Source organism: Dermacentor silvarum, chromosome 5, assembly GCF_013339745.2.
Source record: "Dermacentor silvarum isolate Dsil-2018 chromosome 5, BIME_Dsil_1.4, whole genome shotgun sequence".
NCBI lineage: Eukaryota > Metazoa > Arthropoda > Arachnida > Ixodida > Ixodidae > Dermacentor > Dermacentor silvarum.
This window is the reverse complement of record NC_051158.1, coordinates 95838102-95856321: the sequence shown is the minus strand read 5'-3', so window position 1 is coordinate 95856321 and position 18220 is coordinate 95838102. Positions and strand designations below refer to the sequence as shown.

Sequence of the window (18220 nt, the reverse complement as noted above, 5' to 3'; positions counted from 1 at the left end):
ACTCGGTTACGCCACCACCGCAGACACGAAGGCTCGCCGTAGGAACCGGCACCTAAGAGCTGCGCTCTAAAATTGCAGACACAAATGAAAATGTCCGTACGTCCTTTAAAGCCAAGGTCACGACGACTGCGCAGCGGGAAGCACTAGCGGATGGACTGGCGCAGAAAATTCAATTTCGACCTTCCAAATGATGTGGCAGTAAAAAACACACATTCTCTATTGCCCCAAAACATTAGGTAAGCCACGTGTTTTTATGTTTTACCTGTCCTCACCGGAAGGCCCCTACACGCATTTCATATAGAATATATTTTTATACGACAACAGCAGCCGCTGGTCCTTGAGGCAAAAGTGCAGGTAGCGGATGTTTTGTTTGGAATCATGCAAACTTTGCGTTTCCTTTTTTCACTTGCGTGCTTTTTGTTGACGTCAAAAGCAAGCAGTGTTCATTTAACAAAGAGGTTAAAACGGGACATGATTGGCCGTAGTCGGCATTTGCGTTCGTGAGGTTGCTTCGACATGGCTGTTTATGCTCTCCTCTTCTTGCCTTTATTCTCAGGAATCGGCGCTGCGGAATATGGTAAATATCTTTTGTTTTTTTGCTATAGCAATTATATGCACACTCCAAGCGCATTTCTGCCGTCGCCATCGCACTTTACGTCGTATGCTGTGTGTGCAAGTGAAAGCATCCGACAGTCAGCTGACGATGGTGGCTCAATCTCACGCGCGCAAGGGAGCAAAGCGGGGAATACGCGCGCCAACTTCCGTAGCACGCAAAGCACTGGGAGGGGGGGGGGCGTTCTGTTTCGGCAGAGGCTGCGTATGGCGCGGCCGCCAGGGCCCTATATTGAAAGCGATCTGAGATAGGGACAAAGTGCGCCCGGTGCTGATAGCTTCATGTGCGCTGTGTTCTCGCCGCTTAGTTCGCATTGAAGCGAGAGGCAGCACGAAGGTAAATTCGCTCGCTGCTGCGGTCACGCTTACTCCCTCCAGCGTTTTCAAGGCGTGTGTGCGCGGTCATCGAGTGAGACGTGTTCAAGGCTGCTTGTCACGCGTGAAACCATCTTTGTTAATTTAGTTAGCAAGAGAAATAGAAGGCCGGAATGCAAGGCAGGTAGGTTAACTACAGTTGGTCCACTTTGCTACCCTACACGTGGGGAGGGGAATATGGAAGTGAAAGAAAGAGAAAGAGAGGAGAGGACACGAGTCTTCGTCGCACTTTCACATGCACTAAGCTAGGTGCAGCATATCTACAGTCTGGCATACAAGTCTATCGCCTTCATGTACTGAAGAAGAGCTCGAATCGTTTTCTGGGATGATCAGCTGTGAGGCCAGGCTTCCATAACTTTGCTACCGTAAATGGCCTATCGTCCAGTCTGTTCAAGGCACACTGGAGAGTCTGGCGTTGAGAGCAGTGCGAATGTTTACAAGTCTATACGGCCGGTAAAACTACTATCCGTACTTCGTAGTGCTTTATACTAATTTGCTATTGCAGTCGATGCTTCACCTTTCGGGCGAAACTGCTGCTTTTTTATTTCAGCAGGAATGATTCATAAGAAAGATAGTTCATTGCATTTTTCTTATTTTGAACAGAACTATTCTGAGTGTGTACATCTCATCATCATCAGCAGCAGCAGCCTATATTTATGCTCCACTGCAGGACGAAGGCCTCTCCCTGTGATCTCCAATTACCCCTACCTTGCACTAGCAGATTCCAACTTGCGTCTACAAAGTTCCTAACTTCAACACCCCACCTAGTTTGCTGCTTTCCTCGACTGCGTTTCCCTTCGCTTGGTATCCAGTCTGTAACTTTAATGGTCCACCGGTTATGCACCCTACGCATTACTTGGCCTGCCCAGCTCCAATTTCCTCTTAATATCAACTAGAATATCGGCTATCTCCGTTTGCTCTCTGACCCACACCACTCTCTTCCTGTCTCTTAACGTTAGGCTTAACATTTTTCGTTCCACTGCTCTTTGTGCGGTCCTTAACTTATTCTCGAGCTTCTATTTTAACCTCCAAGTTTCTGCCCCTTATGTTAGCACCGGTAGAATGCAATGTAGTACACTTTTCTTTTCAACGACCGTGCTAAGCTCTCAGTCAGGATTTGGCAATGCCTGCCGTATGCAATCCAACCCAGTTTTATTCTTCTGTAAAGTTTTTCTCATGATCAGGGTCCCCTGTGAGTAATTGACTTAGATAAACGTACTCCTTTACAGACTCTAGAGGCATGACTGGGGATCCTGAATTCTTGTTCCCTTGCCAGGCTATTGAACATTATATTTGTCTTCTGCCTATTCATCTTCAACCCAATTCTTACACTTTCTCTATTAAGGTCATCAATCATTTCTTGTAATTCGTCTCCATTGTTGCTAAATAGGACAATGTCATCTGCAAACCGAAGGTTGCTGAGATATTCGGCGTTGATCCTCACTTCTATGCCTTCCCAGTCTAATAGCTTGAATACGTCTTCTAAGGATGCAGTGAATAGCATTATAGATATTTTGTCTCCTTACCTGACCCCTTTCGTGATAGGTAACTTTCTACTTTTCTGGATAACCAAGGTGGCTGTGCATTCCTTGTGGATAATTGCCAAGATATTCACGTAATACGCCTCCTGTACTCCTTGATTATGCAATACTTGCTGGTATCTGCTGGTGTCTCTACTGAATTAAGATGCTTTTTCGTAATCAATGGATGCCATATAGAGAGGTTGAGCGCACTCCACAGATTTCTCTATAACCTGATTTATGACATCGATAGGATCCATCGTATAATATCCTTTCCTGAAGCCTCTGGCTAAAGTGAAGTGTTGCCCTGATTCTATTGGCAATTATCCTGGTGAATATTTTATACAATACTGAAAGCAAGCAATGGATCTATAATTCTTCAATTCTTTAAAGTCCCCTTCTTATGGATGAGTATAATGTTAGCGTTCTTCCAGCTTTCTGGTACACTTGAACTCGTGAGGCATTGCGTATAAAGGGCTGCAAGCTTTTCAAGCATGATATCTCTTCCGTCTTTCATTAAATCGACTGTTATTCCATATTCTCCAGCGGCTTTCCCCCTGGTTATGTACTTCAAGGCCCTTCTAACTTCATCGCTAGTTATAGAAAGATCCTCTGTAACCTGTTCATCACTACTTCGAATGAAAGTTCCTTGGCCACTTTGGGGGCTTTACAGGTCAGTATAGAATTCTTCCGCTGCTTGTACTAGGCCATCGAAATTGCTGGCGATATTGCACTGCTTATCTTTCAGTGCATACATTTTGCCTTGTCCTATGCCATGTTTTCTTCTCACGGATTTTCATGCTGCGTCCATATTTTACTGTTTCTCAATAATGTTTCTCAATCTTTTCCGCGTTATAATTTAGGATGTTCCTTACTTTCTTCTTGTTTATCAGTTTCGACAGTTCAGCGAATTCTATCTGACCTCTCGAGTTTGACACTTTCATGTTTTGCCGTTTCTTTATTAGGTCCTTTGTTACTTGGGAGAGTTTACCTACTGATTGCCTTGGTCCTTACCTCTTACTTCAAGTGCTGCTTCTGAAATCTGCCTAGTTGCGGTTTCATTCATTACCTCTATGTTGTGTTCATCTTCCTGTTCTAAAGCTGTATGCGAGCACAGACTGGATTGGTCTGCTTTTACCCTTTCTGTGTCTAGGTTGGACTGTTTCTTCTTGACTAATTTTATTCTTTCTCTCTTCAAATTGAGAGAATTCCTAGACCTCACTAACCTGTGGTCACTGCACTTTCCCCTACTTAACACTTCTACATCGTGCACTAGGCTGGGATCGGCAGAGAGTATGAGATGTATTTCATTCTTTGTTTCTCCATTAGGGCTTTTCCAGGTCCACTTCCTTTTGCTGCACTTCCTGAAGAAGGTATTCATTATTCGGGGCCTATTCCTTTTCACGAATTCTACCAACATCTCTCCTCTAGTGTTCCTAGAATTGATGCCGTAGTTGCCAATTGCTTGCTCACCAGCCTGCTTTTGCCCCACTTTTGCATTGATGTGGCCCATTACTATAGTATACTGAGTTTGCACCTTTCTCATCGCTAATTCAACATCTTCACAAAGCTGTTTTATTTCCTTATCATCGTGACTGGTGGTTGGGACGTAGGCTTGTACTACCTTCATTGTATACCTCCTATTCAGTTTTATTACGACGACTGCTACCCTCTCATTAATCTGTAGAATTCATCAATGTTGCCCGCTATGTGCTTATAGACTGGACATCCTACTCCAAATTCTCTCTTATCTGGAAGACCTCTGTAGCAGAGGACGTGGCCGTTAGTCAGCACTGTATAAGCCTCACCAGTTCTAACTTCAGGCCAATAATAACCCAGGCAATACCTGATAATTCACGTTGAGTAGCACTGACAATTGGGCGAGTTGGTACGGATGCATGGTTTTAGAAGGGCGCAACAAGGAAGACGACAGACGAAAGACGACAGACGGCGCTTGTGTACGTGTGTTCTTTCGTCTGTCGTCTTCCTTGTTGCGCCCTTCTAAAACAATACCTGATAATTCTTCAAATAGCCCTGTTAAGCTAGCCTCACGTGATCAGGTGCGCGTGTTGAACGTTGCCCGGTTCAGTCTCCAGTGGCGACCTGTCCGGACCCAGAGATTCTTAGCAACAACTGCCGCGTCGCTGGTCTGACCGCCGCCTTGGTCAGGTGCTCCGCAGTCGCTGGGGACTGAGGGCTATGGGTTAATTGTAGGAGTCATGAGGGAGGTAGTGGCCGAGTACTGCACCAGAGAGGCCAATTCCTGTTCTGGTGAGGAAGTGGGCATTCCTAATTTGGTTGCACCCAGACTAGGATAGCCCCACTAGTTTTCGGCGATATTTTTTTTGCCGGTTTCAGGCGCCATTCCATGCCTGAAAAATGTAGCCGACTGGAGGAGGATTCGAACTCACGACCTTCAGATTAGAAGTCGGCTGTTCTACTTCTGCTCCATGTCACCACGAAGCAGAGTGGTGGCGTGGAGCAGAGTGGTGTACATCTAAAGCATAGTTAAAACATGATAAAAATTAGTTCAGAGGGTTAAATCTTTTTGTTCATATGTCTAAAATTTATTTAGCGGATAATGACTAATCAATACCGTAGCAAAGTGAAAGTCCACCCCACCCCCAAGCCCTCCTTCTCAATTTTAAAGCGAAGTTTTCTTTGCATTTTACCCACTTTCTGTGTGGTGCTGTGGTTTTCATGGTGCGCGCCGCTGGGTTTCTTGCAACACCACCAGATGGCACTAACAAGATTTATTAGTTGATAAGTGAATGAACACTTGTGTCAAGTAAGCAAAGCAAATTGGTGTATTGAACATGCCCTTGAAATGTGGCACTAATTTTAAGGCGAAAGCCTGATATGTCTCATCCGTCAGTCGACCTTCAAAGTCCTCGAGCGAAAACGCGCCAACGACACAAAAGGTACAAAAACTATAATCGTCAATGGCTGATATCTCCGTAAGCAAGCAAGGTGGATGCCTAAGTGAATAAAGTCGATGACTCAGGCGGGTTAAAGGCAATAGAATTAATATTGTTGAATTAGTGATTTAAGAGGATGACTAAGTGATTAAGGCATCAAATTAAGAGGATGAGTAAGCGAAATACGAGCATGACTTGGCGAAATAAGAGGGTGACTTATCGAATTAAGAGGACGATAAGCGAATTAAGAGGATAACTCAGCGAATTAATAGAATGACTCAGCGAATTAAGAGGGATGCCAAAGCAAAGGGGACTAAGCGAACTAAGGGGTATGTCTAAGCGAATAAGAGGATGAATAAGCGAACTAAGAGGGATGACTAAACGAAGTAGGTCAAGCGAATTAAGGGGGATATGTCCCTCATGTGTCCGTATTTTGTGCATCGACACTTGGGCTTTCACCTTCAAGTCGTCTTAGGGATAACATAGGAGACCATGTGATTTTTTTAAAGCGAAAGCTTTAAAGTTTAACCTAGTCGAGCCGAGTTTCGACGTCGCCAGGGATTTGACCTTCATTTGACCACATCTGCGCCATAGCCTTGGCAACGCATCACGTGACTCGCCGCGCAGAGCTCCGCCTCCCCATCACTTAGGCTAAGAGGAGCGCCGCGCTCGCCTAGGCAGTGCGAGCCATGGATAAGAGCGAGGCCGGGCTGTCTTCACTCAGCGTTGCGCGGGAGCGGGAGGCTTTCAGCCGTCGTCGGCAAACGGTGTCTGACCACCCCCTAATCACAGTCATTTCTAGCCACCGACCAAGGCACAGCCGTCACACCTGGCTTAACGATGAGTGTATACCTAAGTATAATACTTAGAGCTAAATCAAAGGTTAACCAAGTGAAACCAAGACTTAACCAGGCTAAACCAAGCTTTGGCTTTGAATATCCAGGGATAGCTGGGCTAAGCCGCAGCCATTTTTTAATAAGTCTGCTTCAACATCCTCGTAGCCCGGCCAGCTCATGTATTAAATTCATAAACTTCACATGATTTTTAAAAAAGCAGTTTCAAGAACTTTTTGCGATGTCTGTTTCAGAGCATAGTAACGATTTGTAAACGTTGTGCTGGAATTTTTTGTAACGTACAGACTTCGGCGAATTTAAAATTGACGCCCTAAATCAACATTACCGTTCCTGCAGTCAATATAATTTCGCCTTCTCTTTTAAATGCAACCCGTTTGAATGAATTATTTCAGCAGTTGTCTAGGGGAAACCATTTCTTTAGTCCGTATTGCCGGGGGACAGAAGTCTGCAGCATTAGGCCGGTATCTACGAAGAGAGGTAGAGGTTGCTCCTCGCCATCTTGGCTGCTGTTACGCCTGTGCTACTTTCATTGCGTGCAAATATTGTTAAATATACGTTTTTAACAGTGGAGCTGTCAAAGCCGGCCGCATGATGTGCCGCGAGCCGCAAACCATCGCTGAGCGATGAGTCACCTGGGTTGCCTAGCAACCACCTCGCGGAGCAGCGTGTGCCTCCCCTCCTATCCGTACCGAGAACATGTTGCCTTGAGATGGGACGTTAAGGAGAGGGAAGTAGAGCATGCGCGCGGCGCGCGCAATTCTCAGGAGAGGCAAAGAGAAAATGAGAGTGAGAGAGAGAGAGATAGAAACTGTAGCAGCACCAACGAGGCAACGCGCAGAGCTGCTGCCGACGCCGCCCGCGCTACCCCCGTGTCCCCGCGTTCGCGCCGAACGCGCACGGTGTTCGTGACTGCAGCAGGCGCCTCTGGCGTCGGCTCGGCAGGTTTCGATCAGCCACGCCCAGGCAAGTGTGGAGGAGCAGCTTGGTCGTGACGTCACCGGGCAGATAAAGCTTGGAGCCGCCGCGATGGTGGCAGAACTCTCGCTGACTCTGTGGCGAGTACATGTACCCTTGACATGGGACGACAAAAGAAGATCCGGACACCAAAATAAGAAGCCGCTTATCTTGAAGCGCGTCACGTGGCTAAGCAAGAATCTGCGCGTCGGCGGCGAGCCGATTCAAAATGCCGTGCCTAGCAGCACTTAGCATTTCCTAGCAAAACTTAGCCAAGCCTAGTAAAACCTCGAAGAAAAACTAGGTAGATGACCAGCTCCGCTGTTCACTTCAGCCTTGCACCACTAGTGCAAGCTACCCACGCTTTTTTTGTGCAACATTTCTGGTGGAGATCCGGGGTGTGCTGCCTGTCCATCACAACCACCTAAGCACGGAACAACGAAGCGGTCGCCGCGTCGTTTCCTCGGTGATGGCCACTGAAGCACAGACCGTGGCAGAACCTACCGTGGAACAGCCTTCACCGCCGTCTGTCATCTTATCGCTTCCAATAGATCCAGGAACCTTCTGTGGCACAGATGACGTGGACGTCGAGGATTGGATTTCGTGGTATTAGCGTGTCAGCAAATAGAACAGGTAGGACGATATGCTTATGCTGACGAATATGTTATTTTTCTTAAGGCAACCGCGTGCGTCTGATACGAGATGCATGAGCACTACCACCGACTTAACCACCCACTACCGAACTACCACCGACTTTACAATCGCCTGCTTTGGACACTTTGACAGGTATCGATCATCCTAAAATAGAAGCAATGTGCCCGATGTGCCGACTGTCAACCAGCCTATGGTTTCCTTTATTTATTCATTTATTTCAATACCTACATTCGCCCGAAATCATTACAGTAGGGGGGTTCGAAATACAAAAATAAGAGCAAACAAATGCGCATAAATATACGAGAAACTGAACAAGTGTGCAGAATTAACAAAATTGTGCAATACAATAGGATGTGTATAACAGGCAAAAAAGAACCGCACTACTAACATTAACAACAAACCAGCAACAGCAAACAACAAACCAGCAATGCGAACACAGCTTTATGCATTCAACACATGTTGGCTCACAATTTCAATGAAATGTTCTTCGCGGACCATGATCATGACGTCACATGGAAGGCAATTCCAGCACTTAATAGTAAATGGAATAAATGAATTTATGAAGAGAGATGTGCGTGTGTTCATTTCTTTTATTTTAAATAGATGGTCACGGCGACTAGATATGTATGCTGGTTGTTTTAAGTAAGTATCCCTGCTTACGGCTGAACGATTAAGGTAGATGTCGCGTAGTAAAGTGATGCGGGCAAGCTTCCGCCACGTTGAAAGATTAGGCCAGCCGAGCGAGTGTTTTATTTCAGTAATACTGCTAGGAAATTTATAATTTCCAGTCACGAGTCTAAGCGGTTAAAAAGGTTTTGGGTATGTGGGTCCCAGACAATCTGGGAATATTCAAGAATTGGTCTAACGTTCGATAAATATAATCATTCCTTTACTTCTTGAGGAGCACTTCTAAAATTTCGGCGAATAAAATTAAATGTGCATGCAGCTTTAAAAGTTATTGCATCTATGTGGCGGGTTCAAGTCAACTCAGATAAAAGGGTTACACCAAAATATATTGCTTCAGTTGTTTGTGACATGGGCTTATCATTCAAGTAGCAATAGGCTGGAAGTGACTCGTTTTCTAGAAAAGCGTATGTATTTGAACTTAGCAATGTTCAGACACATAAGCCACGTGTTGCGCCAAGTATACGTTTTGTTAAGGTCAGCTGTGTAAGGCATCTTTATCTGAATCATTAATAATGTCTCCATATACGACGCAGTCATCTGCGTAAATCTATATCATTAATACAGATGAGCAATAATAATGGCCCCAGCACTGACCCCTAAGGGACTCCAGCAGACACAGAAGTTGTCGCCGATTCCGTTCCATTTATCACAATCTTCTGATAACGTCCACAGCGATAGCACAGAAGCCATTGAGGAATGTTACTTGGTAAACCTAGGAAGGACAGTTTATGCAATAAAAGACCACGCGAGACCTTATTGAAGGCCTTCTGAAAGTCCTGTAACACACAATCGGTTTCATGACCCTGGTAAAATGATTTGTGTAAATCATGATAAAATTCAATTAGTTGTGTGGTGCAGGTATGCCCTGCCCTGTAGCCGTGTTGGTAATTCACAGAAATTGTTTCTCCGAAGTTGATGGAAAATACTTGAATGCAATATATGTTTCAAAATGTTGCAACTGACACTTGTGAGGGATGTCGGTCTATAGTTAAGAACACAATTACGAGGGTCACTTTTGTGTATGGGAACTAGGTTGCCCATTTTCCAATCCTGTGGAAGGGAGAACGTGTTAAGGGATGCAGTCTATAATAACGCAAAATATTTAGCCAGGAGAGGTGCACAAGATTTTAGAAGTATGCCTGGTATGCCATCCGGGCCCGCAGCCGAGTTAGTATTTATATTTTGCAGAAGCCTAAGAATCCTAAAGGTGTCTATTGTTATTTCGGAAATATATTCATACTGAGGGTGTAAAGCCGTAGTTCGAGAGGAGGTTGATATTTTGGGACTCTCCGCTGTCTGCACTATGCGCGTTCCACCAGTCACACCACCAATTCCGCCGGTATCACAGTGGAACCAGCACTTTTACTCCTGTTCCGCAATACCGCTGAGTGGAGGACGCCGGATGATCGCCCAGTATGTTTGGGGGATCATCTGCTGGAGCCATCGGACGTCGCCGACTGGCTGGAGCACCCAGAACCCTTGTTCTGGGTGGCAACTCCCGTGCAACATCGTTGCATTCTCTACCGACTGACACTCCCGATGTCGACACTCGCACCAACGTGTATAGCAGGTCACCATCACCACGCGACCACCGATATCGCTCTCCGAATGCCCGCCGATTCGCTTCGTCGGTTGCCAACCCTGGACGCTAGACATCGCAAAACTAACGAGTTCAGTGCCCGGAGCTGACGCTGGATTCTTGACCTGGCTCTGAAATCTTCGTCTGACTGTCCTTACCCGCTCTAATTTGCTCGAAGTCCAAGTGGACGGTTTTACTGTTACGGCCCTTATCGACACCGGTGCACAAATCTTGGTGCTAAGCGCCAGTCTTCGTGAGAAGCTGAAGAAAGCCCTGACACCTGCCGTGCAACGTGCAGTAAGAATCGCCGATAGAAGCCCACCTACCGCTGTTGGAACGTGTACTGCCCGCGTCACTATATTTCGCCACCGGACAAGTGCTCAGTTTCTTGAGCTTGAGCAGTGCCCATACGACGTGACCTTGGGCATGGAGTTTTTGTCCACGCATTCAGCCCTCGTCGACTGTGGCACTGGTGTCCTTCAACTTGAACTCCCTTCTGTCTCCGAGACTCTTTCTGCTAGGCCTAAACAACTGTGTTAATATTTAGCGTTCGTACGATTGTGATCCAATCCACCCCTTATGTTCTTCTGACGCCAAGTACAGCTGTCGCTGAGGGGGATTACGTTGCATCGCCTATTATTGACGTTGTCTTGGCACACCGTGTGTCCCTGCCACACAGGGTTGTCGAAATTGTCAGCAATGATGCTTATCTTCCTGTGGTCAACTTGGGCTCATCCGCCTATGTTCTACCTTCCAGAATTGCACATGCAATGTTGTCATCTCTAAAGGAAAGTTGCATCTCCAAGCTAACATCTCAAGCACCTTGAAGTACTATGTGCGCAGCAGGATCCATCAGCTTGCCCACCAGCCAATACTAGAAAATGATAGCCGCGGACCTTTCACCTGCGTACGCCCATGAGCTTCACCGTTTGTTAGCGTCGTACCGGGGTGTTTTTGAATTCGACAACGGCCCTCTTGGCCAGGCAGCGGTTGCCGTGCATCGAATTGACACCAGCGACGCAAACATTATTCATTGACGTGCGTATCGCGTTTCTGTGGCTGAACGGGCGATTATACAAAATGAAGTCAACAAAATGGCGGAAAAAGACATTATCGAACCTTCGTTTAGCCCATGGGCATCTCCACTTGTTCTCATCAAGAACAATTGTGTCGCTTACACACACCTGAACAAAATCACTAACGACGTATATCCGTTGCCACGCATAGATGATGCCCTCGACTGCCTCTACGGGGTGAGTTATTTTTCCTCCGTCGACCTGCGGTTTGGCTATTGGCAGGTTGCCTCAGATCCTATGGACCACGAGAAGACCGCATTTGTAACACCTGACGGGCTACATTCAAGTTATACGCTTCAGTGTATGCGACGCGCCAGCAACATTTGAGCGCATGATGGATTGACTGCTTCGAGGCTTCTTATGGTCGACCTGCTTATGCTACCTAGATGACGTCATTGTTTTTTCAACGACATTTGCCAGCCATATTCAGTGCCTGTCGGCCGTTCTCCAAGTGTTCCGCTGCGCCGGTCTTCAGCTGAAATCATCCAAGTGCTACTTTGGTCACCACGAAATAATGCTCGGTCGCCTTGTTAATGGTGTGGGAATCTGACCTGACAAAGAAAAAATTCGCACCATGAAGCATTTCCCTGTACTTTCCTCAGCCAAAGACCATCGCTCCTTCATTGGCCTATGTTCTTACTTTCGTCGCTTTGTGAAAAATTTCGCTAACATCGCGCATCCGCTCACCGACCTTCTCAAGAAAGATACGCCTTTCTTATGAGCCCATAGACAAGCGCGTGCATTTTCTGCACTTAGCCGCCTTCTGACGACTTCTCCTCTGTTCGCGCACTTGGACCCATCTGCTGCTATGGTAGTTTGGACGGATGTCAGTGGATACGCAACTGGAGCCGTCCTTGCCCAGCGCCAGCATGATTGGGACTGCGTCTTAGCGTACGCCAGCTGCCTGCTCCTATCCATTCACGATAGGGGGTTACCACCATGCACTCGGCTGGATTTCCTTGTTGAAAGGTCCTACAGGACGTCTTGGACGCTGGGATGTGCGCTTACAAGAGTACTCGTTTTCCGTCGTGCCCAAGTCTGGCCAATTACGTGAGGATGCGGACTGCCTTTCCCGATAGCCCGTTGATTCACCCGACAGCACCAACGCTTACACCGATGCCTGTGTTCTTCCTATTTCGGAGTTTCATCATTTCGGCGATGAACAGCGGCGTGATCCGGCGTTCCGTTCCATCATCAACCGTCTCAGTACCGGGGCCTCTCACGAGCCACTCTGGATGTTTACCTTAGATAATGGAACATTATACCGCCACAGTATAAACCCCGAAGGCCCTGAGCACTTGCTTGTGGTGCTCACCCAAATGCGTCCTACTGTACTCCAGCTGCTTCAGGACGAACCTACAGAAGGCCATCTTGGTTTAACGCGCACTTATAATCGCGTGGGCCATCGCTTCTTTTGGCCTGTGCTTTATCGCTCTGTACAGAAGAAGTATACTGGCATCTGCGAACTGTGCCAACGACGCAAGAGGCCACCGATGCTTCGCGCCGGCCTTCTTCAGCCTATGACGTCCCAGTAGAGCCGTTCTTCCGCGTCAGCCTCGATCTGCTCAGACCTTTCTCTACATCAGCGTCAGGGAACAGATGTATCGCTGTCGTGACAAACTATGCCACGTGTTACGCTATCACATGCACACTTCCAACCAGCTGTGCTACCGATATTGCCGACTTCCTCCTCCACGATGTAATTCTGCATCACGGAGCAACTCGTCAGCTGCTCACCGATCGCGGTCCTTACTTCTTGTCCCGCGTCATCGATGACCTCCTTAACTTATGCTGCATAAAACACAAGGTCATGACCGCCTATCACCCTCAGACAAACAGCCTCACCGGAAGCCCGAATCGCATCATAACCGACATGCTTTCCATGTTCGTTTTCGCCAACGACCGCGACTGGGATGCCACATTACCCTTTGTTACATTCACCTATAATTCTTCACACCACGATACTGCTAGTTTACCGTTTTATCTTATTTTTGGCCGTGAAACGACACTACTCATGGATACTTTACTAGCAACTGCTCCACAACCATCGGAGTCCCGAGTGAAAACGCTCGCACCATCTCGGCAGGTCAAAGTGCAGCATCAGCGGACGATTTATACGGCTTTAGCCGAGCAACGTGAACTACATCAGTCAGGACCGGCGCAGATGGTAACGTTGGATTTGCCGGGCCAATCTTATACGTCACGTCGGTAATTTGGCGCAGAACGCGATAAGGACCGTTGTAGCGTGGTAGAAGCTTCGCTGATAGACCAACTCGTCGAGTTGGCGACCAGAGGAGTACTAAGGATCTTGGAGCGTATTATGCATTCTTATGACGGCAATCGTAACGCAACTTCTCTGAAGCCCGCGGCATCGTAAGGCGCTCAGGTGCGATACGACGCGCAGCGTTCGCCAGTGCGATGGCATAATGCGCGTTACCGCTAATGCCGTGAGACAGAAGCCTGCAGCATTATGCCGGCACCGCTGAAGAAGCGGTAAAAGTTGCTCCTCGCCATCTTGGCTGCTGTTACGCCTATGCTACTCGCCTTCCTTGTAAATATTTGTCCATACACGTTTTGTTGCAGCTATATGTATTTGAATAGACAAAATGGTGCGGGGCCCCGAGTTAAGGCTTCCTTTCAAACTAACCCTATCCATCTTTGATTTTCGAAGAACTGCACCCCAAATATTTGTTCATCCTGGACTGCATCGCTGCAGCAGTCCTCTTCTATCCCGTAGCTCATGTTTATCTGCATTTTCATGCTTGCTGATTCTCTTTACGGGCAATACTGCAATAAGACGAGTTTGAACGGCAGAACTAAAGCCAGTGACGTCCATATCTGTCTCTTGTGGTCCCGTGTTTCAGTTCAGCTGTTCAAACTCGTCTTAGCCATGAACCAACAAGCTCAGTTGAATACTATGCTGATACTGTAACCTTTTAAACAAAATACTGAATGTACAACACAATATCACTTGTTTCTCACTTTTATTGTGTATCGTATACGAGGTTAGTGCTGCAGTCAGGATAAAAGGAGTTGATCTAAGCATATCTCCTATGACGCGGTAACTGTGCGCAGTTTTGGGATTTGTAGATCGTATTCATAGGAATTAAATGCAAAATAATTGCACATGTTGCTCTGACTTCTTGTATTAGGTAAATTAAGATAGACATTTTTGCAGTACATTTATACAATACTTATTCTGGCAGCTCCTTCATTTTTTGAGAATATTAGCAAGCGGTTAGACACTGAAGATCACATCAATATACGCTAGAGACAGGTCCTGGTAATTGTAATTGTAGCATTTTTTCGGCTAACCATTTTCTTCTGTGCTTTCTTTTTCCAGCATCTTCGTGCACTAACTTCAGCTTCCCAAACTTTCTCGATATCGGAAGTGTAAGTTGAATTGCATTTTGTTTCCCATATGTGTTGCAAAAGCCGTTTGCACTCATAGCCAGCATATAGTTTGGTGTGAAAACGTTCATCCAATGTTTTGATTACTGTAAAAGTTTGAATCAAATAAGGGGTCGAATTTGATTAATAATCTACTGCTCTTTCTATAAGACTTGTTATATATACAACTGTATGTTCTGATCTCTGCAGAGCTCTCCATCTAGCGAATGTTTTGTGCGAAGCATTCTGCCTAGATTACGGTATTGAGCATTGAGAAACGTCTGCGGATGCACTGGCGTAGTTAACGGACCCCCCAGCATTTCTTGCACAGCTAATGGGAAACATTTGGAAGACTGTCACCGTTCATTCTACCTTAAGGCGAAGACGCACGCCTGAAGAGCATTCTGAAGTGGAATGAAAACATTTGTGCTAGCTGTTGCAAAATAAGGCAATACTTATAAAGGAATGCTGTAAGCACAAAGGTCCATCGCGAGCCTGAGCTGATATAACTGTGGATGGTAGCGTCACTGACCTTGTCGCCCTTGCGCGGATCTATAGAAGGTAGAGGCTCGTGGCCTACCCGATTTCATCACGAATTCTTGTGGACGCCCACTTATTACTTCTGATCTCACTGAACCCATGCGAACAGCCATAATTGTGCCCCGCACTTTGACACATTTATTTCATTTATTTACTTTAAGGGCTGTACAGACGTTACAGAAAGGAGTCGAAGACAGCGGAAAAATAAACAAATATCGAAAATAATAACAGCAAGTTGTTTAGTATAGGTGATGAAAATTGAAGATTTGAACATGGTGGGATCTTGTATTGAGACGATGGAGGGGTGTCCCTGCTAGTGCTTAGGAATAAACGATTCAGAGTACAGGCTAGCTCTTGGTACTGGAAGACAAACTTTGTTTCTATGGTCAATGCGCGTTTGACATGTGGTTAGGAGTGATTAGCAATGATTGCTTCAGATTTTCATTGCTCTAATATATCCCCTTCAGTCGCGAATTATGATCGACTGTCGATACCTGTGTGAAACATAGATAATTTTATGCCAGGGTGCTTGAGCCTCCACTGAAAGCAAGTCAAGGGTGAATGACTCTTCGTGCATTTTATGATCAGTCATCATAATTGCAGAGTAACTAAATATTTGAATATATTAAAGTCAATCATGCTGGGTTTCATCATAAAAAGGATTGAATGACCCACCCGAATTACATGCACAAGTTATTTATTGGCGGCAAGTATTTCAAGAAAGAAAAAAATATTTCGAGGTTCCTACCAACATGCCCCACGTCAAATGTAACGTAAAACACGGTAGTACCTTCATCAAAGCGGTACTCTGTAACGATACCTATAACTCAGATGTAAAATGTAAGTAATTTAAGTTAGCAGAATGTTCAATTTACCCTAAGCTTAATGCTTGTGTTCTATTCCTTGTTAACACTGCACAGAAATGACAAAAATAGGTCGCTTCCACAAATGTGGACGCAGTGACTAATGGGAATATTTTGTGAAATACACATAGACGAAAAATTTCAAGGCGCAGAAACAGGTAATGAACGTTTAATGCTCTTTTCAGTTGTGAAAGGCTTGCCGTCCGGGAGTAATTTGCTGCGTTAAACTTAGCACAGCGGTTATGGACCTACTCTAACAAGACCGTAAGAGAGTGTACGGGTCCCCGACCCTTGGCGCATCCTGTGGTTTATAGCACACGAAAGTCTTGTAACACAGTACGCTTAGCCACACAGGAGCAAGATAAAATATACGACACAGAAAGCCAAGTGTTCTGTTAGCGCTACTAATCATGTGATCAAAATGCGTCTGCCAGGAAAGTTCATCACTATTATACACACCGTGTTACATGTACGTGCTAACGAGTTTCAATGAACTGCCATTAACGAATAGAAATATGGTACAGGTTGTTTAGTCGTGCATTAAATTTTCATGTACATGCATTTGATTAGGTTCAGTAACCAAGTAATCAATATGGTAAGGTCAGATTGAAGGGTGGATGCAATGGTCATGTTAGAAATTTCTATTGATATAACGCAATTGCTCGCAAAGACCTAATTGAAGAATTATGCAGGTTTCGAAGGTCGTTAATATAAATAAGTAACACAGGTGGTCTTAGCACAGATCCGTTAGGAACGCGTGATTTAACTGGACAAGGCCGGGAGCCATGCTCGCTAGGTGTACCCGTACTGTTTCCGGTTGCTTAGCAAACACTCGATACATTTCATTATATTGACATGTAGGTTTAGTTTATTAAGTTTGAAAAGCAGTATCTGGTGAGAGACAGTGTCGAAGGCTTTAACAATATGAATAAATAGCAAGGATATTATTAATATTTGCCAACAGCTGAGTCTCTCAAGAGCGATGTTTGCGAATACAGTGCTGGTTAGCTGTAAAAAGGAGAATTAGCTGTAAAAAACGAACAAAAGAAAATGAGAGAAAGAAGCAAGGTCAAGTGATAGTGTGACCCCACATTATGCCTCCATCTGCAGTCTAGGCTCTATTCTCACCGCAAAACCTCACACACCTCTTCGACAGCTTCCTTTTCCGGGCGTCTGCTGCAGCGCCGACAAGTGAAACTGCGCTCGCCAGTTCACCGCACCGCTATAAAAAAATGGCCGTGGAAGCGTCACGCATTCTTCTCCCATTTCTGTGAGAGACAGAACTGATGACATATTTAGCGCAGAAACAGACGCTCGCGCGGTGCAATGGTTGGCCAAGTCTGCCAGGCTAACCCCGCCGGTAATAACATCACCACCACGGCCACCATATTACAAAGCGACTAGATGTCTTTATTTCGATAGTTTTTACGGAAATGAAAAAAAAACTTTCTTAATGAATAGTTCATATGTCCTCAAGGAAAGGCCAGCAGTACCCGCACAGCCATCGGGGTGGTATGTTATCCCACTGCATAGGATTGCTGGCGCGGTTCTTGGGCACGCACAGGCTCAATATCCGCTCCCTCGGCAGCCGATGCCGTCTAAAGTGCTGGTCGATGACGTATTCTTGCACCAACCGACCACGAAATCTGAGCTCCCTTAGCATAGGATCCCTTTCGAGGGTATTGAGAGTTGTGAAAGCAGCCACAAAGGACAAATGCAGGAAGAAGCCGTCACTACAGAGACTCAAATTTATGGCAAAAAAACTTCGCTACGTAAGATCCGTACGTGCAAGTTTCGATGCCTATAACACTTTCTCATCGTATTAGCGTTCATCGCTTTTGCTTGACATTTCCTTAGCTGATAAAACACGATGATGCCTCGCACCAAGTCAAGAGTTGGTTTTGAAGATTCAGGCGGCCGCATTCCAGCAGAGTCGTAATGCCCAGAGGCGCGTAGACAACTTCAATCTTTCAGCCCGGTTATTGACGGGCTCAAACATTGCAGTTTAACTTGAAGTGTAATTTGCGACAGTTGCCGAACAATAGGTGGGTAACGTCAAGGCCTGAAGCCCGTGACTGCGGTGTCTGCATAGCTCAATTGCTACCTCATAGAAGGCAAGGCTAATCAGTCAACATCACCACAATGATCAGCGCCAACATTTCCATAAGTTTACCAGCTTCATGAGAACACACGTTCAA

At 45.9% G+C, this 18220-nt stretch overlaps 1 protein-coding gene across 1 annotated transcript in view; it reads left to right on the top strand.

The window, feature by feature from the left end:
* The first annotated feature begins 477 nt into the window (after nucleotides 1-477).
* Nucleotides 478-18220, top strand: part of LOC119452515 (uncharacterized) — a 56117-nt gene continuing 38374 nt past the window's right edge. Inside the window, exons 1-2 of the mRNA XM_037714615.2 lie at nucleotides 478-577; nucleotides 14573-14622. Coding sequence (XP_037570543.2) covers nucleotides 517-577; nucleotides 14573-14622 — 111 coding nt within the window. The 5' untranslated portion in view covers nucleotides 478-516. The remainder of the gene's footprint in view (nucleotides 578-14572; nucleotides 14623-18220) is intronic.